General features: G+C 43.0%; 1 protein-coding gene across 1 annotated transcript in view; it reads right to left on the reverse strand.

The window, feature by feature from the left end:
• Positions 1-4,030: 4,030 nt before the first annotated feature.
• plg (plasminogen) overlaps positions 4,031-25,905 on the reverse strand; it is a 141,124-nt gene continuing 119,249 nt past the window's right edge. Inside the window, exons 15-19 of the mRNA XM_078230122.1 lie at positions 24,263-24,337; positions 23,677-23,817; positions 20,321-20,427; positions 7,150-7,295; positions 4,031-4,298 (exon numbers count right to left, since the gene is read on the reverse strand). Coding sequence (XP_078086248.1) covers positions 4,134-4,298; positions 7,150-7,295; positions 20,321-20,427; positions 23,677-23,817; positions 24,263-24,337 — 634 coding nt within the window. The 3' untranslated portion in view covers positions 4,031-4,133. The remainder of the gene's footprint in view (positions 4,299-7,149; positions 7,296-20,320; positions 20,428-23,676; positions 23,818-24,262; positions 24,338-25,905) is intronic.

Genomic DNA, 25,905 nt, shown 5'->3' on the forward strand with positions numbered 1-25,905 from the left:
TCCAGGCCCCTCCCATGCTCTCATGACCTCTCCTTTCTTACATAGGCACATCTGGAAAGCAGCTAAGAGGGTCCACAAGCCAGATTTTCAACTCCAGCTGCAGTAACAACACAGAGGAGGAATTCACAGACCCCGACATGGCATCCCTCCACCCATCTGGGATTTTTCTCCTTCTTGTGAGCCAGCTTGTCCTGCATGAAGACAGATGGAGCTGGAGTAAGCAGGATCCATGACAGAGCGAATTACAGTGCTCACCCACAACCTCCACCATCATAGAAACACACACCTCGGTGTGACCTCTTTTTAGAGTAGTCTCGAGGTCACAATCTATTGAGAACATTGCACTGTTTGATCCACAGCAGCCCGAAGTAGGGAATTTCATGAGTGCTGGAGCTCGTAGGATTGCTGGAGGCCAGAAATCTGATGAATCCCAGTTAGATGATTAGCCTCTGGACTCAGTCATGCCTTAGTTGGATCTCCAAATGCAAGGTCAATAAAGTCCGGAAGGGATGTCAGCTGCACTCCTCAGATTGCAAGGCTTGATGGGGAGTCCATCCACCTTCAGATTAAGATGATAGCACCGACAGGCAAATGTAAAGAGGTCAATACTGGGAGAGTGACAACCACTGTAGAGACCTAGGTCCATGATTTCTGTCCTCCACCGCTGCAGAAGCTGCAGTCCATGGCTGAGACACTTGCTGGCATCCATCAGTGTTACTGCTGGGGCGGTTGGGGGGATTGAGGGGGGTGGGCGTTGCTTCTCAAGCTCACTCCAGCTTCCCCTCCCTCTCAAAGAGGCAGCCATGGGCCCTCAGGCACCCACGAGGAGGAGGATCAGCTGGTGCACATCCTGAGGCCATCCACCCAGTTAACTCGGGAACTATTCAACTCTTTCGGATCCCCTCTTCTGTAACCATCTCACCTCCAGTTCCAAAGTTCGAGCAGGGTGGCACTGTCACACAGCAGATTCTCAAAGCAGGCCACGACCTCCCCGAGGTCTTGGCCCTCCAGAGGACACCTGCTAAAGTCATCACAGACAAAAAGACTTAGCAGTCAGCAGATTGCCTTCATCTCTGCTGTGGATGTTGGGGATGCACCAAGATGTAGTGTTAAGGTAAGACAGATCACGAAGTTATACTTGCAGTGTGAGCACGGGGTATTAATCACTTCTGCATAAGGTTCACTTCTGTAAAGGAACTCCCACTAATTTCACCCTTTCTATGGCCCCTTGTTATGATGAGCTGTAGTCCTGTCAGTCTGAAGTGAAAACTTGATTCCAGCACAAGAAAAAATAATGCAGGGACTATCGGCATCCTCTACATCTCCATAACAGGAGCTTTATCACAGAGGGTGTGCGCTGCCATCGGTCAGACATGAGTGCAATACTCACTGAAGCCATGTGAAAATAATGGGATGTCTTCACTGGGTGTCCTCATCACCCTCCATTAAGCTAGTGGCAGTGAACACATCCTGAGCGTGTCTGTCTAGTCTGGACATTGCCATTGCCTCATGGCTGACGTTCTTGCCCTTGAGAATCTCCTCAGCTTCATCCTCATTAATGTTCTCAATGGAGAAGTGCCATCCCTCCATCTATTCCTCAGGCAGTTCCTACCCCTGTTGTAGCACCAGATTGTGTAGGACGCAACAGGCGACGACAATGCATGAGACCCTCTGTGGATTGTATTGCAGGTCTCTACCAGGTTAGTCTGGTCACTGGAACCTCATCTTCAGCATCCTTATGGTTTGTTCAACCAAAGTGCGAGTTGTAGCATGAACCTCGTTGTATCTTGTCCCAGCTACACTCTGTGGCCTCCACACAGGTGTCATCAGTCGCATCCTCAGTGCGTAGTCTTTGTCCCCAAGGAACCAACCCTGCAGCCTCTGTGGACCCTGAAGCATTTCAGGGATCTGAAAGTGGCAGAGAATATAAGAGTTGTCTACACTCCCTGGGAATTGTGCATATACCTGCAGAATGTATTTGGTATGATTGCAGACCAGCTGAATGTTCAAATGGAAGAACATGCAGTTCACATAGTTGACAGCTTGATGCAATGAAGTTTTGAGTACCACGTGAGTGCAGTTGATTGCACCTTGCACTGTGGAAAACCAGAGATTTGTGCAATTCCCATTGCTCCTGGCCAAAATACACAATGTTGCGTGCCCTCATGAAGATTATGTCCAAGACATCCTGGATGCACTTGTGTGCGAGGCTTGCAAAATCCTGAAAAGGTCACCCGTGGAGCCCTGGAAGGAGTGACTGGTGTAAAAATTGAGTGCTGCAGTCACTTTCAGCAACACTGGCAGTGGTTGCTCTCCAAGAATATGAGAGCAATCAAGCTAGAAATGTAAAAACAAATAGCAAGAGGTTTTACAGGTATTTAGAAAGGAAAATAGTAAGTAAAGTGAGTGTTAGTACTGCAGAGAGTAAGAATAGCAAGTTGATAGTAGATGATAGGAAATGGTAGATGAAAAGATCAAATATTTTTTTCTGTCTTCATTGTAGAGAACACTAAAAACATTCTATTAATAGCTATAAATCGAGAGCTTTAAGGGAGATGGGTACTTGGTGAAATTGCATTTATTAGGGAAACAGTACTGAGCAAACTGATGAAGCTGTGAGAAGTTAAGTCTCCAAGTCCTGATGGACTTCAGCCTAGGATCTTAAAAGAAATGGCTAATAAGGTGGTATATAAGTTGTTGTCAATTTTCCAAAATTCTCTAGATTCTGGAAAGGTTTCATCGGATTAAAAAGTAACAAATATAATTCCTCTACTCAAGAAGAGAGGGAGGCAGAAAACAGGAAACTATCTGTTTTCTGTTGTGCTGGGGCCTCAACGTTTTACAATTTATATCAATGACTTGGGTGAAGGGAGTGAAGGCAAGGTAGTTAAATTTGCAGATAACACAAAGATAGATAGGGAATTACGTTGTGAAGAGGACATGAGTTTATAGATGGATATAGATAGGTTGAGTGAGTGGGCAAAAATCTGGCAAACGGAAAAATGTAGAGTTGTTCACTTTGGCAGGGAAAATTTAAAAAACAGCGTATTACTTAAATGGAGAACTGTCGCTGGATTCTGAGGTGCAGAGTGATCTAGGTTTTTAGTGCACGAGTCACAAAAGTTTAATATGCAGGTACAGCCACATTTTGAATGTACAGTTTTGGTCTCATTATTTAAAGAAGGAAGTAAATTCATTGGAAACGGTTCAGAGGTTTACTAAACTGATACGTGGAATGAGCAGGTTGTCTTATGACGAAAGGTTAGTCAGACTGGGCTTGTTTCCACTGGAGTTTCGAAGAGTGAGGAGTGACCTTCCTGAAGTATATAAGATCTTGAACAGTATTGACAAGGTGGATATGCAAAGGATGTTTTCTCTTGTGGGTGTGTCCAGAACTAGGGGACACACTTTTAAAGTTAGAAGTGCCCTTTTCGGTCAGAGAAGAGAAGGTTGTGCAACTTTGGGTCTCTCTGCCTCAGAAGGCAGCATAGGCCTGAACATTAAATATTTTTAAGCTGGAGGTAGATTGATTCTTGTTAGGCAAGGGAATCAAAGGTTATCAGGGGAGATAGGAATGTAGAATGTGAAACACAAACAGATCAACCATTAACTTATTGAACGGTGCTGCAGGCTCGAGGGGGCATCAAGGCCTGCTTTTGCTCCTATTTCTTATGCTCGTATGTATTTTTGAGTAGACGAGGTTCTGAGCCTCTGCATCCTTTGCGCTGCTGGTAAAAATAGGAAAAAGATAGGAATATTCCTGACAATTGGCTGTTTAACAACATTAATAAATTGCCCACTGCTGATGTGTCAGCCACTTCTGCCCTGCTGATCACATCTGGTAAAATTGGTCTGTGCCAGTAAAATTCTGCGCATGGTTTCAACGCTGACAGGTAGATAGCAAAATAAAATTTTGAATGAAATTGTCCACTTTTCTTGCCTTTCCATCACCATTTCCATCTCTAGCCATCACCTCTAGTGTCCAAAAATTTTTAAAGCCTCCTTTTTACTGAAATAAAAACGAGACTCATAACCGTGAAATAATTTAATATTTCACATTTTGGAAGTTCAGATTCTGATTGAAAGGAAATACATTTTTATATTTTTGATTAATACACTGAGTTATATATTTCTTAACCATTCCTTATGGTATTTTCAATCCAGTCGACAAAAAATGAAACACGAACATAAACTCCTGGCTTCATTCGTCTTGCACAACCAAGGCCCCAAGACGTTACTCCTTGTAGAATATATCTGCCTTCGGAGTTTGGACATACCAAAGGGCCTCCACTGTCACCCTAAAAAACAGCACAGTTGAAGGATCAATAAAAGAATAGTCAGAGTTTAAACACATTACTTAGCGCTCGTGTCAGATAAATAGTTGGCAGCCATTTAACTACTGTGACTTTGAGTTAACTTTTGTTGGAAAGAAATGCCCTTTTTTAAAAGAAGAAACTTAGACATTGGGCCAAGCCTAATTGTTTTAAATTAATTCTTGAAATGTGGGCGTCCCTAACAAGACTGTCATTTATTGCTTACACTGATTGCCTTGAGAAGAGTCTTCTTATTGAGCCACTGATAGTTTGAGATGACTGAGTGACTTAATAGACTACTTTAGTCAAGAGTCAAACTTATTGGTGTGGGCCTGGAGTCACATTTGACTAGATTGGGTGAGGTTGAAAGGTTTCCTTCCTTAAAGGGTATTAGTGAATCAATTAGATTTTTACAACAACCACAGTTTCATGGTCAGTTTTTAATTCCCAGAATTTTAAAAACTGAATTCAAACTATCACAGTGAGATTTGAAACTCTGTTCTCTGGAATATCAGTGATTCTGATTCCAGCTTGGTGTGCTCCCATCTTCCTACTATTAGAATAGAAATATAGGGCAGGATTTTCCAACCCTGCCAGCTGCCGAGATTGTCCTGTCCTGCCAAAAGTCAATGGAAATTTTCTCTCTTCAGCTTCTTATCCAATTCCTCATGGTGACCAGGCTGTCAACTGATTTGGTCAGCTCTTTGAAACGTTTTACCTCAACTTCTCCATTCTTGTTCCACCTTTTAAGAGCCCTAGAACCCCTGGATTTGACCACATCTTTGGTCACCCTTCTCTCCTTTACTCGCTCGCAGACAGTTTTCTGTACATTGGCATGGTTGCACAGCGGTTAGCAGTGCTGCCACACAGCACCAGTGTCCCGGGTTTGATTCCCACTTTGGGTGACTGTCTGGGTGAAGTTTGCATGTTCTCCCCATGTTTGCATGGGTTTCCTCCGGGTGCTCTGGTTTCCTCCCACAGTCCAAAGATGTGCAGGTTAGGTACATTGGCCATGCTAAATTGCCTCTTAGTGTTCCAAGATGTGTAGGTTAGAGGTATTAGCGGGGTAAATACTTCGGGTTTCGGGATAGGGCCTGGGTGGGATGCTCTGTCAGAGAGTTGGTGCAGATTCGATGGGCCAAATGGCCTCCTTCTGCACTGTAGATATTCTATGATTCTATGATCTTCTTGTGAAGACTCTTGGGGCACTTTTATGTTCATGGCACTATGTAAGTAGCAAGTTGTTTAAAAACAACATCTTAATGTTAACGATTACATCTCAACATAATGACCAGACTTTTGAATCTTTTGGCATACTGGAGGTGAAATCCAACTTGCACAGTAACACATTGTTAGCCCGTTACACATTTTGTTTTGCCTGGAACTGTTCCCTCGCATGTAATCCTAATTCAATACTAACATAAACATCGCTGCCATCATTAGCTTCAGCTTGATTCCACTCACTTTCTCCGAATAAATAGTGTTACTATGGGAATGCATACAGTTCCTGATTATGCTTTCCCTTTTATAGGATAAATTGACTATTTTCATTCCAGTTCTACTGTTTCCCTGTATTAATGACTCTATTAGCGTTGCTTCCTTTTCTTGCACCAAGCTGGAAAATTTCGCAAAATTTGCTTCAAATTTCCAACCCTTCCTCACCTTCACACTGTCCATCACCAACACTTCCATTCTCATCCTCAATTTCTCATTACTGGGAACATTACAAACCCACTCACTCCCACCACTACTTTGACTGCATTTTGTCACACCCCACTTCCTATAAGGTCTCTATTGCATTCTCCCAGATTCTCTGTCTCCATCATATCTATTCATTGATGCTCGCTATTGCACCACTGCTTCCAATAGGACTTCCTTTTTTCTCACTGAGGATTCACCCCTACAGTGCTTGACTGGGCATTCAAATGTGTCTCATTTTCTGCCTTTATGATTTGCATCGGCGCCAAATGGTTTGCGATCTTCCCGGCCTGTTTCAAGTGGTGCGAACTGCTTTGCGCCCAGGATGGGCATGAGGCTTATTAGCATGAGATTGGCTGGATTTATCATTCGTGAGCTCGGCAGGCAAACTTTCCCCACTCCTATTTTTCTCAGACAGCACAAGCTGGTAATGTTTCTGCTGTACAGCTCCAGAGTCCCCTTTTGCTCTTTCTTTGTCACTCTCTTTTGCCTTGCACCATCATGCCATTTGTCATTCTCTCGCCTTCCACCCCATCACGGTTCTTCCCTTTCGCTCTTTCTTTCACTCCCTCTTTTCCTTGCCTCTGTACTTTTTAAAAGCTGTTACATCTCTAGCTTTTCCCAGCGCGGATGAAAGATTACAGACCAGAAATGTTAACTCTGTTTCTCTCTCTAAAGATGCTGCCAGAACAGCTGAGTATTTCCAGAATTTTCTACTGATATTTCAACTTTCCGGCACCTGCTGTATTTTGCATTTGCTGTTTTATTAGATAAGGATATCAATGGATATGAATCAAAGATGGGTAAATAGATATGAGGTACAAATCAGCTATGATCTAATTTAATGGAAGAACCAGGCTGTAGGGGCTGAATGGCCTCCTCCTCTTCCTTTGTTTCTAAGTTTCTATTTTAATGCCGCAGATCAGAAGGTGAACAATGTTTAATGTGCTATACAAATACAGGTTCTTGTTCATTTCTGGACATTAAATTTTTACACATATTTGCTTTTAGGAACCAGAAGTGAATTGTATCCCTCGATTCATTAAATTGCATGTTAATCTCTCATTGCTGTGATTGACCATCCCATTTGTTACTTTCTGCCATTCTATCCTTTCTATGCAGGTGAATGTTCACATACCTGACAGCTGTCTGCAATACCTTCGATGTTTCCTGCACACAGTTCGGTGCTTTTTACTCTTCCGTTCAGGTATTCGGGGCGATTGCAAATTTTATTTTCTATCACTGGAAAACCTGCTTCTTTTAAAAGCCCGTCACCTCCGGTTCCTAAAAGCAAATGGAGATATGAAAAAAAATTAATGTCCAGAAATCAACAACAACTTGCATTTATATGGCACCTTTAACATTGTTAAACATTCTCAGGCACTTCATGGGAGCATTATAAAATAAATTTGGACATCAAGCCACACAAGGAGATATTTGGATAGGGTCACCAAAAACTTAGTCAAACGCTTAGACTTTAAAGAGTAACTTAATTGAGGTGAGAAAGAGGTTCAAGTGTGGAGAGGCTTAGGGATCAGATTCCCGAGCTGAAAATCTAGGTGGCCTAAGGCATCGCAATCATTTTTGGAACAATGAATATTGCATCTCTTTTTTTTTTAAGGACTGTCTTTATTTCCCCTCTCATGTAAAACAATTAAATGTATACATGCATTAAAATGTCAAGTTAATGGTTTGGGATTTTCTGCTCATCCCGTTTCATTGAGGCACCAACACATCCACCCACTACAATGTCAGCTTTGACCCTACCAGCCTTAGGGCCATTTCTTATGTGCAACTCCAATAGGTAAACATCCTTGAAGCAAATTCTTGCATGCGTGGTTTTAAGAAAATATTAACCCAAGTAGGTTAACGGTTCAGTTAAAAATAACAGACAGAAATCTGATACAAATCATTAGCCAGTAAGATGAAAATAAGGTGCGCAGATGAATTTCAGTCCCTAGATTTTTAATGTGCTAATCGAGCCACAAGATATAAGAATAGTTACATTCCATTACGATTGAAATGTACAAGACAAGATAAATACATAGATTATCAATTAATTAGATGATCAATATGTTATAGGTCTGGGATTGAGAGAATTTTATCTGTTGAATGTAACTGGGGTTGAATAAAGTGGATTATAATGATAAAACGGATCTCTGAAATTTTGCTTGGATGCCATCAGGGAATTAGATCAGAGGCTTTTATGCGAGGAAATCTGTATATTATCGGGGCATGATGTGGAGATGCCGGCGTTGGACTGGGGTGAACACAGTAAGAAGTCTCACAACACCAGGTTAAAGTCCAACAGGTTTATTTGGTAGCAAATACCATAAGCTTTCGGAGCACCTTGGGACGAAGGAGCAGCACTCCGAAAGCTTATGGTATTTGCTACCAAATAAACCTGTTGGACTTTAACCTGGTGTTGTGAGACTTCTTACTGTATTATCGGGGCCCCAGCGCAGGCACAGAGAGCGGGATGTTGGCCGATAACGAGAACATCTCATGTTGTTCGTCCTTCCACAGCACATTGCCGTGTACCCGGAAAGTTGCGGCTGAGGGTGGGGGGAAGAGCGGAGGCGACACTGACGCACTGATGCAATGTTCCTTTCGTAGCTGCAGGGACTGAGCAGGGCGCATGCGTGTAGTATGGTGAGACTGAGCAGGGCGCATGCGTAGTATGGTGAGACTGAGCAGGCGCATGCGTAGTGTGGTGGGACTGAGCAGGGCGTGTGCGCAGGACACCGGCGTGTGCGGCACGAGCGGGAGCGCCAACTGTCGAGGCCCCAACTGAGGAGCGGTTGTGTGCACCTGGGCCTCAGAGAAGTCTGTCAGGTGCTGGAGGCGCCAGAAAGTTGCCTGTTCCCTGTTCAGAAAAAGCCCCGGAAGCCGTTGATATGGGGGAAGCCCAGAAGCAGTGGTGTTCTGCTCAGAGCCCTAGAAAGTTGGTAATTAGATACCAGGATGCGGTTTTATGAGACTAGTAAGGCCCAGTCTTGGGAGAAGAGATTGAGCATTTGGGAGGTGAACAGTCATCGGAGCAGTCTGAGTTGGAACTGTTGTTGAGGGAAATCTGAGAATAGATAAATGAAGGAGAGGAGCTCATAACCCTCAAATCTGAAGGTGTGCAGGTTAGGTGGATTGGGCATGCTAAATTGCCCCTTAGTGGCCAAGATGTGCAGGACAGGTGGATTGGCCATGTGTGGGTACCGGGATTAGGCAGGAGATTGGACAGGAGTAGGGTGCTTCTTTGGAGGTTTAGTGCAGACACAATGGGCTGAATGGCTTCTTCACTTTAGGTTTCTATGCTTCAAGAAGACCACCGCGTTTTAAAGGATTTTGGAGACCCACAATCTGTTATGCAGATGGTAAGTGCCAAGCTGCCCAAATCCCAAAGGGAAACTTGGAGCAAGCTACCACAACAGTTTGCATATTATGAGGAGGTATCTGAAGTCAAGATAAGTAACTCTCAGACATCTTTTTAAAATATTAACATTAAACATTTAAGAAAAAAAACACAAAGCACAGGAATACCTTTACATGTTTAATAGTATGACATGGTGCCGCCGGCATTGGACTGGGGTAGGCACAGTAAGTAGGCTCACAACACCAGGTTAAAGTCCAACAGGTTTATTTGGTAGCACGAGCTTTTGGAGCGCTGCTCCTTCATCAGGTGAATGAAGAGCTTGGTTCACAAACAAGGCATATATAGACACAAACTCAATTACAAGATAATGGTTGGAATGTGAGTCTTAACAGGTAATCAAGTCTTTACAGGGGCAGACAATGTGAGTGGAGAGAGGGTTAAGCACAGGTTAAAGAGGTGTGAATTGTCTCCATTTTGCAAGCCCAGGCAAGTCGTGGGGGTTACAAATAGTGTGACATGGACCCAAGATCCCGGTTGAGGCCATCCTCGTGTGCGAAACTTGGCTATTAGTTTCTGCTCAGCGACTGCGTTGTGTGTTGTGAGGGCCACCTTGGAGAACGCTTACCCGAAGATCAGAGGCTGAATGCCCTTGATTGCTGAAGCGTTCCCTGACAGGAAGACAACACTCTTGCCTGGTGATTGTTGAGCGGTGTCCATTCATCCGTTGTCGTAGCGTCTGCATGGTCTCGCCAATGTACCATGCCTCGGGACATCCTTTCCTGCAGCGTATCAGGTAGACAATGTTGGCCGAGTCACAAGAGTATGTACCGTATACCTGGTGGATGGTGTTCTCACGTGAGATGATGGCATCCGTGTCGATGATCCGGCACATCTTGCAGAGGTTGCTGTGGCAGGATTGTGTGGTGTCATGGTCACTGTTCTGAAGGCTGGGTAGTTTGCTGCGTACAATGGTCTGTTTGAGGTTGCGTGGTTGTTTGAAGGCAAGTAGTGGAGGTGTGAGGATGGCCTTGGCAAGATGTTGGTCTTCATTGATGACATGTTGAAGGCTCCGGGAAGATGTCGTAGCTTCTCCGCTCCGGGGAAGTACTGGACGACGAAGGGTACTCTGTCCGCCATGTCCCGTGTTTGTCTTCTGAGGAGGTCTGCGATTTTTCACTGTGGCGTGTCGGAACTGTCGATCGGTGAGTTGAGTGCCATATACTGTTTTACGAGGGTGTCTTTCAGTGTCTGTAGGTGTCTTGCTAGATACATTGATGACATTTTCTTCATGGTGAACAATCACTGAAACAACTACATGATGACATCAACAAGTTCCATCCCACCATCAGATTCACCATGGACTACTCTCCAGAATCAGTTGCATTCGTGGATACACGCATCTCCATCAAGGACGGTCACCTCAGCACTTCACTCATGATGCTCCACTTCTCCAGCTTCCACCCTAAACACGTTAAAGAAGCCATCCCCTACGGACAAGCCCTCCGTATACACAGGATCTGCTCGGATGAGGAGGATCGCAACAGACACTTACAGACGCTGAAAGACACCCTCGTAAGAACAGGATATGGCGCTCAACTCATTGATCGACAGTTCCAACGCGTCACAGTGAAAAACCACACAAACCTCCTCGGAAGCGTTCCCCAAGGCGGCCTTCACGACACATGACAATGCAGAATCGCTGAGCAGAAACTGATAGACAAATTCCGCACACGAGGACGGCCTCAACCGGGATCTTGGGTTCATGTTACACTATCTATAACCCCCACGACTTGCCTGGGCTTGCAAAATAGAGACAATTCAGACCTCTTTAACTTGTGCTTCACTCCACTCACATTGTCTGCACCTGTAAAGACTTGATTACCTATTAAGACTCGCATTCCAACTATTATCTTGTAATTGAGTTTGTGCCGATATATGCCCTGTTTGTGAACCGAACTCTTCAATCACCTGATGAAGGGGTAACGCTCCGAAAGCTCGTGCTACCAAATAAACCTGTAGGACTTTAATCTGGTGTTGTGAGACTAGTAAGTAGCCTTACGGTTAATAGTATTCCTACCAACATTTTCTAAAAGATCCCCCCACCCCCCCTGCATTTTGATGGCATTAGTCCTCATAGATTTTCAATCTATAGAAAATTCCAGTAATATTACCACACAATGCCCTACCACTCGAGGAGAAATCTTGCACAGGCTTCTGGCAAAACCCGTGTTCACAGGTCTGACTTTAACACACTGTCTTGTTCAAGATCTCCGGCCATACCAATACAGGCTTCAATCTCACTTTAATTTTTTTCCCATTAGACCATAAGACATAGGAGTAGAATTAGGCCACTCGGCCCATTGAGTCTGCTCCGCTATTCAATCGTGGCTGATGTTTTTCTCATCCCCATTTCCCCATAACCCCTGATCCCCTTATTAATCAAGAACCTATCTATCTCAGTCTTAAAGACACTCAATGACCTGGCCTCCATAGCCTTCTGCGGCAAAGAGTTCCACAGATTCACCACTCTCTGGCTGAAGAAATTCCTTTTCATCTCTGTTTTAAAGGATCGCCCTTTTAGCCTGAGGTTGTGCCTCTGGTTCTAGTTTTTCCTCCTGGTGGAAACATCCTCTCCACGTCCACTCTATCCAGGCCTCGCAGTATCCTGTAAGTTTCAATAAGATCCCCCCCATATCCTTCTAAACTCCAACGAATACAGACCCAAAGTCCTCAAGCGTTCTTCATACTCAAGCTCTTCATTCCAGGGATTATTCTTGTGAACCTCCTCTGGACCCTTTCCAAGGCCAGCACATCCTTCCTTAGATATGGGGGCCAAAACTGCTCAGAATACTCCAAATGGGGTCTGACCAGAGCCTTATACAGCCTCAGAAGTACATCCCTGCTCTTGTATTCTAGCCCTCTCGACATGAATGCTAACATTGCATTTGCCTTCCTAACTGCCGACTGAACCTGCACATTAACCTTAAGAGAATCTTGAACAAGGACTCCCAAGTCCCTTTGTGTTTCTGATTTCCTAAGCATGTTCCCATTTAGAAAATAATCTGTGCCTCCATTCCTCCTTCCAAAGTGCATAACCTCACACTTTTCCATATTGTATTCCATCTGCCACTTCTTTGCCCACTCTCCTAACCTGTCCAAGTCCTTCTACAGCTCCCCTGCTTCCTCAATACTACTTATCCCTCTACCTATCTTTGTATCATCTGCAAACTTAGCAACAGTGCCTTCAGTTCCTTTTTCCAAACCATTAATGTATATTGTGAAAAGTTGTGGTCCCAGCCCCGACCCTGAGGCACCAGCTGCCATCCTGAAAAAGACCCCTTTATTTCCACTCTCTGCCTTCTGCCAGTCAGCCAATCCTCTATCCATGACAGGATCTTACCATTAACATCATCGGCTCTTAACTTATTTAACAGTCTCCTGTGTGGCATCTTGTCAAAGGCCTTTTGGAAATCTAAATAAATGACGTCCACTGGTTCTCCTTTATCTAACTTCCTTGTTACCTTCTCAAAGAACTCCAACAGATTTGTCAGACATGACCTCCCCTTGACAAAGCCGTGCTGACTCAGTCCTATTTTATCATGCACTTCTAAGTACTCCGCGATCTCACCTTTAATAATGGGCTCTAAAATCTTGCCAATGACCGAAGTCAGGTTAACCGGCCTATAATTTTCCACCTGCTGCCTCCCTCCCTTCTTAAACAGCTGTGTTACATTAGCTACTTTCCAGCCCTCTGGGACCCTCCCTGCCCCCAGTGATTGCTGAAAGATCACCACCAATGCCTCCACAATTTCTTCAGCTATCTCTTTTAGAGATAAGGCTTCCCAATCCTCTGGCTTCCCACTAATCCTCACCAATTTGTATGCTTTTTCTTTTGCTTTTATGCTGTCCTTGACTTCCCTCATCAATCATGGATGCCTCGTCCTCCCCATAGCATGTTTCCTCTTCCTTGGGATGAATTTCTGTTGTGACACCCAAATAACCCCCAAAAACTCCTGCCATTGCTGTTCCACAGTCTTCCCTGCTAGGCTCCCTTTCCAATCAATTCTGGCCAGCTCCTCCCTCATGTTTTTGTAGTTACCTTTATTTAATTGTAATACTTGTAGATCTGATTCCAGCTTCTCCCCCTCAAACTGCAGGGTAATTTCTATCATATTGTGGTCACTGCTCCCTTAGGGTTCCTTCACCTTAAGTTCCCTAATCAAGTCTGCCTCACTACACATCACCAAATCCAGAATTGCCTGTTCCCTAGTAGGCTCTGTCACAAGCTGCTCCAAGAAACCATCTCTTAGTATTCACAAAGGATACTTGGTATTCACAAAGGAGAGGGGCTTGTTGACTGGGAGTGTCTCAGAGGGAGGTGTTGACCCGTTAGAGAGAATCTCCATTACAAGGGAGGAAGTGTTAGGTTTTTTAGGTAACATTAAAACTGACAAATCCCCAGGGCCTGATGGCATCTATTCTAGACTGCTCAGGGAGACAAGAGATGTAATTGCTGGGCCTCTGACGGAAATCTTTGTCTCTTCGTTGGACACAGGTGAGGTCCCTGAGGATTGGAGGATAGCGAATGTGGTACCGTTATTTAAGAAGGGTAGCAGGGATAACCCGGGTAATTATAGGCCAGGGAGCTTGACGTCCGTGGTAGGGAAGTTGTTGGAGAAGATTCTTAGAGACAGGATGTATGCGCATTTAGAATGGAACAATCTCATTAGTGACAGACAGCATGGTTTTGTAAGAGGGAGGTCGTGCCTTACAAATTTGGTGGAGTTTTTTGAGGAAGTGACAAAAACGGTTGACGAAGGAAGGGCCGTAGATGTCGTCTATATGGATTTCAGTCAGGCATTTGACAAAGTCCCTCATGGCAGGTTGGTTAAGAAGGTTAAGGTTAAGGCTCATGGGATACAAGGAGAGGTGGCTAGATGGGTAGAAAACTGGCTTGGCCACAGGAGACAAAGGGTAGCAGTCGAAGGGTCTTTTTCTGGCTGGAGATCTGTGACCAGTGGTGTTCCGCAGGGCTCTGTACTGGGACCTCTGCTATTTGTGATATATATAAATGATTTGGAAGAAGGTGTAACTGGTGTTATCAGCAAGTTTGCAGATGACACAAAGATGGCTGGACTTGCGGATAGCGATGAACATTGTCGGACAATACAGCAGGATATAGATAGGCTGCAAAATTGGGCGGAGAAATGGCAGATGGATTTTAATCCAGATAAATGCGAAGTGATGCATTTTGGAAGAACTAATGTAGGGGGGAGTTATACAATACATGGCAGAGCCATCAAGAGTATAGAAACACAGAGGGATCTAGGTGTGCAAGTCCACAAATCCTTGAAGGTGGCAGCACAGGTGGAGGTGGTGGTGAAGAAGGCATATGGTATGCTTGCCTTTATAGGACGGGGTATAGAGTATAAAAGCTGGAGTCTGATGTTGCGGCTCTATAGAACGCTGGTTAGGCCGCATTTGGAGTACTGCGTCCAGTTCTGGTTGCCGCACTATCAGAAGGACGTGGAGGCTTTAGAGAGAGTGCAGAGAAGGTTTACCAGGATGTTGCCTGGTATGGAGGGTCTTAGCTATGAGGAGAGATTGGGCAAACTGGGCTTGTTCTCCCTGGAAAGACGGAGAATGAGGGGAGACCTAATAGAGGTGTACAAAATTATGAAGGGTATAAATAGGGCGAACTGTGGGAAGCTTTTTCCCAGGTCGGAGGTGACGATCACGAGGGGTCACGGGCTCAAGGTGAGAGGGGCGAGGTATAACTCAGATATCAGAGGGACATTTTTCACACAGAGTGGTGGGGGCCTGGAATGCGCTGCCAAGTAGGGTGGTGGAGGCAGACACGCTGGCATCGTTTAAGACTTACTTGGATAGTCACATGAGCAGTCTGGGAATAGGGGGATACAAACGAATGGTCTAGTTGGACCAAGGAGCGGCACAGGCTTGGAGGGCCGAAGGGCCTGTTTCCTATGCTGTACTGTTCTTTGTTCTTACACATTCCACAAATTCCATTTCTTGAGATCCACTACCTACCTGATTTTCTCAGTCCACCTGTATATTGGAGTCCCCCATGATTATTGTAATATTGCCTTTTTTATATGCCTTTGCTATCTCCTGATTTATTTTCTGCCACACATCCTGGCTACTGCTAGGGAGCTTGTACATAACTCCCATCAGGGTCTTTTTACCTTTGCGATTCCTCAACTTTACCCACAGGGATTCTTTGCCTTCTGATCCTATATCGTTTCTTGCTATTGATTTAACTTCATTCCTTACTAACAATGCAACCCCTCCCCCTTTGCCCATCTGTCTGTCCTTTCGACAGGACACATCCTTGGATATTTAGATCCCAGCCCTGATCCCCTTGCAGCCACATCTCTGTGATGCCCACAACATCATACCGGCCAATTTCAATGTGTGCAACAAGCTCATTTACCTTGTTCCGTATACTACGTGCATTTAGATACAACACCCTCAGTCCTGCATTGACCACCTCCCTTCTCATACTTGTCACCTTTTATGCTCAGCCTGAGGTTAGATTCCTACCACCTGCTATACTCCCTGTTCTATTACGTGGTCTGGAACTTTACTAACTTCTCCTGAGCCCTTGGCTCCTTTAACTAGTTGAAAGTCCTCATCATTAACCTGCACTTCTATCCTCTCCTTTAACTTTGATTTTCTAATTCTCCATACAAGATGGAGCACGTAAAAGCCAATTGTTGGAAGGTCAATGTTAATGCGGCGGTTGTATAAAGGATGCCTAAGGAGCCTTTGGAAAAGAATGTACCAGTAAAGGAAATGGGTATTAATGCAGTAGCAGTGATACAAATGCAACTAGAATGGGTGATTGGGCTCAGGATAGCAAGGAGATTCTTCCCTGGATACTGATGAAGTGAGATAGATTACTGGAGATTATGCAGAAGATCTTAGATTGGAAGATCAAGATGTTGAATCAGTTTGGGTGGAGCTAAGAAACAAAGTGCAGATCACAAGAAATAGAAGCAGAAGCCTGCCACCGGGCCCTTCAAACCTGCCCCACTATTCAATACGATATTGGCTGATCTATATCAACCTCAACTCCTTTTCTGTGCCATTTCCCCATCTATTCCTTGATCTATCAAATATTTATTCGCCTCCACACACTTCTAATGATCCAGCCTCCACTACCATTTGGGACAGAGAATTCCAGAGATTCACCACCCTCTGCAAGAAGAAGCCTCAATGCAGCTGAGTTTTAAATGACTGACCCTTTATCTTGTAGCAATGTCACCTTGTTTGAGACTCTCCCACTAGTGAAAACATCTCACCATCTACCCAGTCCTGCTCCCTCAGGATCACTATTAATCCAGAAATTTAGTTAATTTTCTGGGCACCTGGGTTCGAATCCTGCCATGGCAGGTGGTAGAATTTGAACTCAATAAAAAAAATCTGGAATTAAGGATCTACTGATGAGCATGGATCGATTATTGGAAAAACCCATCTAGTTCACTCATGCACTTTTTCTGCCTGCGCGGTGAGTGCTGTTTGACTGAGAGGAGTGCTTTTGGAGTTGGGTGAAAACAGGGAGTTGGGTGAAACAGGCAGCAGAGGCTACAAACGAGAGTGCTGATTGGTAAGTAAATGTTATTTTTTCTTTTTGCTCTTGGCATTGTGGTTGTTGTACACTATTATAGTGTTTCTGTGTAATTTCTGTGGTTTATAGTTTGAAAAGGTTCTACTCGGTAATAACAAGGAGCAGGAAAGCAGGGCCCTCGAAAATTGTATATACCAGAAACAAAACATCTTTCAAAAGTTTAATTTAACGGGATAAGACATGACAGGAGAGCTCTGAGCCGTGGTTTGCTCCTGTTGCTCCATGTGGCAGGCTGGGGACAGACTGAAGATCTAATGAGTAAATTGAAAGAGTCTAAGGAGCAGTTTGCAACCGTGGAGGAAAGATTCTGAAATAAACAGAATACCCATACAAAGTTATAAAACCTCTGCATGTAACTCTGAAACAAAGGCAACTGAACTCACCAAAGCAGTTGTTGAGCTGAATGAAAAGATTAATAAGCTTGTAAAATAATTTGATATTGAGAGTAAATAAATACTTGGGTGAAATTGTGGAAAATGTGGAGATGAAGATTCAGCATGAACAATGTAATCATGTGCAGAAGGCAGTGCATCATCTCTTGGCTGGACTAGGAGATGATTTAAGTGAAAGAAACAAAACTTTCTGTGCAGGTCTATTCATCTGGTGTTGATTAGAACAATGAAATGATAAAATCTGTTCAGAAGGAAGTGATTGAGGAAAATAATTTTGAAGTTGTCAATCAATAATACACGTTATTTAACAAATATAAAGGGCCAATAAAAGGCCATCAACAGAGTAGCAGAGGAAGAAAACTTATGTTCTGCATTGAAGTTGGGAAACCTGTGCAAATTCATTAGTTACACAGCTCATGGTAGCAGCAAAACTGAAATAGTCTCTGTCCATTCTCATATTTTGTTCTCTGTCTATTTCCATTTATCTTTTCCAGGCTATGATGTCCAAGGCAGGAGAGCCATCCCTCATGGTTCGCACCCACTCTATAATTGAAATCCTCATTAGGTAAAGACTTGGGAATTCTGCTGATAGCACCATCAAGCTCCTCATAGAACCAGTCTTTCACCTCTAATGGATCAGTGTGTTACAACATAGATACTCATGAGGTTAACTCCTTTATTCTTTCATGGCATGTGGGTGTTCCTGGTAAGACCAACATTTATTGCCAATCCCTATTTGCTCTTGAAATGAGTGGCTTGCTGGGCCATTTCAGAGGGCAGTTAAGAGTCAATTACACTCTGGGTCTGGAGTCACATGTAGGCCAGAATGAGTAAGGATGTCAGATTTTCTTCCCTAAAAGACATTAGTGAACCCACATGGGTTTTTACAACAATCAATGATAGATTCATGGTTACAACGAGCTTCTAATTCCTGATTAATTAATTGAATTTTAACTTCCACCAGTTTCCATGGTAGAATTTGAACCTATGCGCCCACCATTTTAGCCTGGACTTGTGGATTAACAATCCAGTGACATCACCACTCCCACCATTGCTCCCATAACTGACTCTATTTGAGTTTATTTGAATTTATGGTGCTGTTCGCTGCCACATTATGTTGTGTTATGGGTTTTTAAGATATCTCAATGAGAGTTTAAGACTTACAGATTTGAACATGAACCATTTATCGGTTACCTTTAACTATTTACAGATCCAAGGTATGGTCATGCATGGAGCTGTTGTCTCCATGAAGGTAAGTTCTTACTGAGAGAAATTCTCCCCAGACTGTTCTCTGAGTCTATTATCATATGACTCTATGCATTATACCATGGACTGTGCAATTCCCCGGTCCCATGGTTAATTTTTGCTCTACTGAGCACCTTTATATTACTGTGGCCTGCAGGCACCACAACCCATTCTAAGACATTTGTGGGCAGTTCTATCGCCAAGAGCAGTGAACTGTAACTGCCTGCTCACGTGTTTCCTCTGAACTCTTCCTCTGCCAGATTAATGTGCAAGTAGGGTTTTGATTAGGTTGATTGGCAGAGTCATGTGCTTAAGGGGAGGAGCAAAGCTTACAGGGAAAAGCAGCCAGCTACTGCCGGGTTCTTAAAGAAGCAAGAGGTCTCTCTTTCGGGAGACTGCAGTTTGGGGCCTGCTAGGAGATCGAGGTCTTTCTCCCTGTCTCTTTCTCCAGAGGTGTTCAGGAGGCTCGAGGACTAGCAGTCCAAGTACAAGGACATAAGCCTGTGTGTTGCTAACTGATTTTGAAGAAGAGTTTAAGTCTAGAAGAGGATTATTGCTTGAATTGGAACTAATAGAGATAGGTTAGCAGTTAAGAATTGTATCTTGTCATGTTTAAGTATTTCAATTGGTAAAAGTTAAGCTAATTCATTCGTTATAGTTAAACGGTATTGTTAAATAAAGTTTGTTTAAATAAAAGCTTCCTAGTGTGTCAATAGAATCACGCCTGAAATGACACAGCTTAACCCCACTCTAATCCCAAAATAGAAAGACTGTTGGGGTCTAGTCATGCTTCGTAACATACTTCGAGGTTTCTGATCGTACCTTAACACTTATCACTCTTATTTGCTGTCTCCCATGTTATATTAAGGTCCTATGAAGAAACTGAAGTATCCTCTCCAGGGTGAAAGCTTATGCAAAGTTGATAGAGACCCTGCGCTGCCCGAACATAAGGGTCCCTCTCACAACCTCCCCAGCTCGGTCCAAAAGAATGCAGAGCACTATGTTTTATGCCGGTTTGGTTGCAGGAGTTCCTGGAAAGATGACATTTAGTCATTAGTTCATCTTTGGGTTCCACTCCAGATTTTTAGTCAGGGTTTACTCCCTTAGCCTTTAACTCTCCTGAGATACCCAAGGCAGCGGAGCTATTTACCTATAGCTGGAGGTTTGGTTTATGAGGGCCAGGGCTCGTTTACATGCCAGTGGGCCTACACTCTGGGGCCCAAACCTTCTCCGAGTTCCTCTGAAGCTGCGCAGGACCCAATTTCCACGTGTTGCCATGATTAGGCAATGCTGAGAACCTTTCGATGGAAAGGCTGTGTACTGACAGGGAGAGACGTGCATATTTAACTCTCCTTTTCAAATTGCTGCTAGCCAGCAGTGTATAAGCTGAAAATGAGAAATAAACTAGCACACAAAAAGTGAGAAGCATGCTAACCTTCTTCACCCTTTATTTGATGCATCACACTGACCTGTTGGATATAAAGGCTCACATCACCTAACTATGTTATCAACATCTGTGTAACAATGAACAGTCTGGGATCAATGCCTTCAGGAGAGGACAGGTGAAGGGGGAAGCAAATTAGTGGAGAAAAGAGGAGAGGAAATATCAAACAATTAAGCACATAGGTCTTCGATAAATATTTGCATTAATTTGTACCTTGTGTTTCACCCCAGCCTGTAACAAAGCATTCAGCTTCACTTGGTAATATATAGCCTTTTGTTGGCAAACAGATTAAAGCGACTTTGTCATTCAGGACTGCTGGCCTAAAATCAAAAGTGATTCAAATTATTTTAATTTAATCTACATAAAATGGTTACATCTCAACTAACTGATACGTACATTTTTTTCTTCAACTTGTAAACTGAAAATACTTCATTGATCAGCGATGCTACATGGCATAGTTTTGTATGATTATGTTGAGAGCTTTATGTAAAAAACAAATCAGCTGATGTAACAGCAAGTGAGCAAATGACTACTTTAATTAATTGTACCTTTTGTTGAGTGCTTTGTAAGTATCCGAAAATATATTCTGTTAAGGGACGGAGAGAGGCTACATCAGAGAGTGAGGTGAAAGATAGACAAAGATTGGAGTCAGAGAGAGGAAGGAAAGTGACTGTCTTTTTTCATGCTAATAGTCCAACTTTCAATAGAAAATACCGGACGAAGGATAACTAATTTCCTCTCCTGCTTGACCACCATAAGAAAAGGCAAATGCTAATGACGCACAATGCTAAGAAAGAGATTCTAAGTGTTAACACAAATGAAATAGAGAAATAAAGACTTTGACAATCCATTCTTTTTTGTAGAAATAGCAGTGATGGGTTGAACTCTGTTATAGGTGAGTTTTGTTTCAGTCACAAATACCAGACTTGTGCCCAGAATTTCTCAATCTTATTCATTATTTGGATCCAGTTTTCATGTACTCATTGCAGAACAGAAGAAGGGCCAATGAGAAAATAACACTTCCAGAGGTCATTCCAGTGGTTGCTAATTGAAGGGGAAGGTGAATCATGCAACGTTTGCTGGTGATCACCAGGCACTCATTGTGAATTATACAGTGGTCCTATAGAACCATAGAAACGATACAGCATAGAAGGGGATCATTCAACCCATCTTGTCCATGCTGACCCAAGACACGCAGGTACCCGTTCTAATTCTATCTTTCTGCACGTGGCCCACAGCTCTGCAACTTATAGCATTGAAGATGCAGATCCCAGGTATTTTTAAAATGAGTTTAGGGTCTCTGCCTCCACCATCAACTCGGTCAGTGAATTCCAGACACCCACCATCCTCTGCATAAAAAGGTTCTTCCTGATATCCCCTCTAATCCTTCTGCCACTTAGCTTGAATCTATGACCCCTGCTTTTTGGCTGCTCCATAACATCCCTGACCCTAGCACCAGGCAGACTCCATACCATCTTGGATTCACGTCTGTACCCTTGCTATTAAATCCCCTATCGCTATAGTCCTGCTGCTCATTTTCCTCCCCTTCTGTGCAGCAAAGCTGAACTTGGCTGTCGTTGCTTCACCTCCTCCCCTGCCCCCCACAACAATATCCAAAGCAGTTTATCTGTGTGAGGGGGGGATAACCACAGGGGATTCCCGTACTTCCTTCCTGAGCCTTTTACTTTGTCTGAGAGTCACCCATTCCCTTTCTGCCTGTGTAATCATCACCTGCGATGTGACCACCTCAATAAGTGTGCTATCCACGATATTCCCGGCATTGTGGATGCTCTACAGTGAGTCACCTGCAGCTCCAGCCCTAAAATGCGTTTATCCAATAGCTGCAACTGCACACACTTCCTGCACATGTGATTGTTGGGGAGACTGGAATTATCCCTTATCTCCCACATTGCATAAAATGAGCATATCATGGGTCTGAGGTCTCCTGCCACGACTTCTCTCTAGATTAAGCTAGTTACTGCCTTTAATTGAATTTAATTAAGATAGGGGTCTTCCTTTGTTTCAAACACGATTATTATAATGAAAGTCCCTACCCTATAATTAAACTAATATATTATACATTAAAAGTAAGTTTTCGTTGGGACCATGTCATTTTCTGAACTGTGATGTTGCCTCTGAAAGCCACTGTTGGTGGCCCAGATAGTCCCTGCTGCAAGGCCACCGCTTGCCTTTCTGAGGATAGGTGGAAAAGGGAAGGAGCACCTCGCTCCTTCCTCACTGAACTCCCTCAGTCAGCAAACTTCAGATCAAACAGCATCAGCCCTGTAAGAAGGCCTGCTTTCATAATGTCTGAATCTAGCCTCTGAAAACCTGTTTAAGCTAGTTACCTAATTAACTAGTTGCAGCTGCAAGCAGAGCCTGTAAAGAGCCTTGTTTTAAAGCTGGTCTAAAGTTCACCTTCTTCCAACCCAAACAGCAACTTTTAGTTAATTACTAAATTAAAGAAAGATTAGACTATGGTTAGAAATTAATGCTTAAATTCTCTTAGTCACCAAACTCCAATTTAAGCACTGTACTGCAGCCCAAACTGGTCCTCAGGACACAAGTCTCTCAATAATAATTGTATTGAACATTGTACTTGATTGAAAGCTTTCATTGTCAAAGCAAAAAGACAATGATTGTGATATTATACACTGGTGTACAAAAATAGAATGTTTACCATAGTCACCCGAAATTCTTCTCTCAAGTTCTGGGGGTGTTAACATAATGTTTAATGTTAACATCTCTGCTAAAGGAGATGCATCTTGTGATGTGCATTGTCAGAGTTTTTCCTGCAACCATCAGCTCAATAAACAACTTTTCTTTGTAACTAGCTGGAAATGTAAGCTGATAATGGCACAATGTGGGAATGAAGCATCGGGGTGTTAGTAAATGGTGAAACCAACAGTCTGTGATTAATTTAAGGATTGAGAAAGAAACAGGAATGATGGAGAAGGAAGGATCACTTAAGTCAAATTGGGTACTGAAAGAGAAGTTAAAGAAATAAAGAGCAAAAGATTGGATTAAGAAAGAAAAAAGGAGAATAACACTTTTACACTTTAAAATTTAAAATGTTCTAAATCTCCAGGGAGAATTTGCTGCACACAGGAGTGAGACTGATTATTTTAAACTGTTTCCTTTCTTGGCTATAGAGATTGATTAATATTACGTTAACAATGATCGCTTTGTTTAAACAGCAATTATACTTAGTGCTAATTTTCTGTGAGCAATTAACCTGCAAATTCAGCAACTTCTTAAAATATTGGGGAGGTTAAGGACAAGATGCCATTTGTGCAAAACAATTCATGTCGAATCTCTTACTCCCCTAAACATGCTGGATGATTTGTGCGTTAATAATGTTGTGCATCATTAATACACACTATTTTTCCAATAAGACTTGGCCTGTTAAATGTTCATTAAAAACTATAGAAGTGAGAATATTATTCTTACAGTATGTAAAGACTTGGGGTAGGAAGTGCACCCTTCACAAGCAATCCATCAACATGAATAGCGGGGATTTCTCTCATTTAAGTCAAAGGTAAATATAAGAAAGAAATGTAAATAAATACCTTTCAAGCTTTAATAAAGCAATGTCATTCCTATTGGGCCCGAAAACTAATTTTTCAACCTCTATTATCTGTCTCGATGATTCACGTGCCCTCTCTTCGTGTATCCCAATGTAAACTTTGTAGGCTGAAGGATTCGAAGATCTGCGACAGATGCAGTGAAATAATTAGCTGCCTGTATTTGTCACATTCATCTTTACAAGAACAATTAAACAGTGTCTTTTGCATACTAAGATTTCCAATGGTACATTACAGGAGCATTACCCAACAAAATTTAAAACTGAGCCAAATAAGAAGATATTTGGACAGATGACTAAAAGCTTGGTCAAAGTGTTAGGTTTTAAGGAGCATCTTGAAGGAAGAGCACTGTGGAGAGATTTAGGGAGAGAATTCCATAGTTTAAGGCAGCAGAAGACATTATGCCAATGGTGGAGTGAGGTTACAGGATTAGGGAGAGGTGAAGCCATGGAGGAATGTGGGAACAAGGTTGAGAAATTTAAAATCAAGGGGTTACCAAACCAGAATTCAATGTCGGTCAGTGAAACCAGAGGTTGTTAACATTATGAGCATTCAATTCACATTTCCTTACCTGTCTAGACAGTGTTTGGCTGTGAGTACCCATTTGCTATCGACAAGAGTCCCTCCACAGAAGTGAACGTTAAAACTGTGGTATAGAAGACAGTTTTAAGAATATAACATCAATTTATTGAAAAACCTTTTAACAGGAGGCATCAGAAGTTTGGCACAAGTATAATGACTGTTAATAATACAAGGCATACAAAATTCTCTTAGTCTCCTTTGGTCTTTTTGCCAATTGTTAAAAGATCTGTGGTCTCTATTTATGACACTCATGCCAGTCAAAAAAGTTCATCCATTCTTTAAGCATCCCTCATTTTTTTGAATATCTACAGAAAAGTCCCATCTTTCCTGCCTTCCTTGTTTGTGCACCTGCATACCCGCACTAAATCTTTTGTACACTGCATCACCCATCATGTGAGCAATTGTTTGCTTATGCGCATTTTCTAATTCTCTTCTTTCCCCGAGTGGATGGTAGCGATGATGAAGCAGTGACTTTGACACATTTTAATGGTGTTGAAATCTCTGGAAGTGATTCCTTCCATTCGTCCTTGCTGTCGACATTTAATTGTTTTTTAAGTACCTTTCCAGTGGGCGGGTGAAGCAGCGCCTGGGATGGTTGTAGCTGAAGTGCAGCCCGAACAGAAGGGATAACCTGAAACTATCTGAATCTCTCGGTCCAGAGCTGCAATAAAGATTCTGTTCAATTTTGAAATATTCATCAATTTTGTCTGCCAGTTTTGAGCGGGTTCATTTTTGAAAATTGAGGACTGTCTCTTTTAAAAAAAATTTTGATACATGTATTTTATTGCTTAGAGGTCCCCCCCCCGCCCCCCTCGCAGAAACATAAGCCACACAAATGACAGGACTTTACATTAAATCTCCCCAGAAGTTTATCTGCTTCAAGGAAAGCAATCTTACCTTCTCTAGTTTCACCAGCTAACTGCAATCCCACATCTCGGGTACTATTCTAGTATATTTTCTCTGCTCCCACTCCAAGGGCAGTTTCCTTTCCTCCTCCAGCTCACTTCTTCCATTTAATTTTTTAAAAACCTTGCTTATGGAAAGTGGCATCACTGCCAAGGCCAACATTTATTGTCCATTCCTAATTGCCCTTGAGAAGGTAATGACGAACAGCCTTCTTGAACCAGTTCAGTCCGCATGTGAATGTACACCCATGAAGAAGTTAGTGAGGAAGTTCCAGGTTTTTTCACCCAGTAACAGTGAAGGAATGGTGATATAGTTCCAAGTCAAGATGATGTGTTACTTGGAGGAGAACTTGCAGGGGTGACATTCCTGTGCACCTGCTGTTCCTGTCCTAGGCAGTGGAGGTTAGGGATTTGAGAAGTGCTGTTGAAGAAGTCTTGGCAAGTTGCTGCAGTGCAACATGTAGATGGTACACCATAGTGCCACACTACAATGGTGGTGGAGAGAACAAATGTTTAATGTGGTGGGTGGGGTGCCAGTCAATTGGGGTGCTTTGCCCTGGCTGGCGTTGAGCATTTTGTTTGTTGCAGTAGCACATATGCAGGCAAATGGAAAGTATTCCATTACACTTCTGACTTGTGCCTTGCAGATGGTGGAGAGACTTTAGAGAATCAAAAAGAAGTTTATAGCAAGTGCCCAGTCTTTGACTTGTTCATGTAGCCACAGTAT

This window comes from Mustelus asterias, chromosome 15, assembly GCF_964213995.1.
Source record: "Mustelus asterias chromosome 15, sMusAst1.hap1.1, whole genome shotgun sequence".
Lineage (NCBI taxonomy): Eukaryota > Metazoa > Chordata > Chondrichthyes > Carcharhiniformes > Triakidae > Mustelus > Mustelus asterias.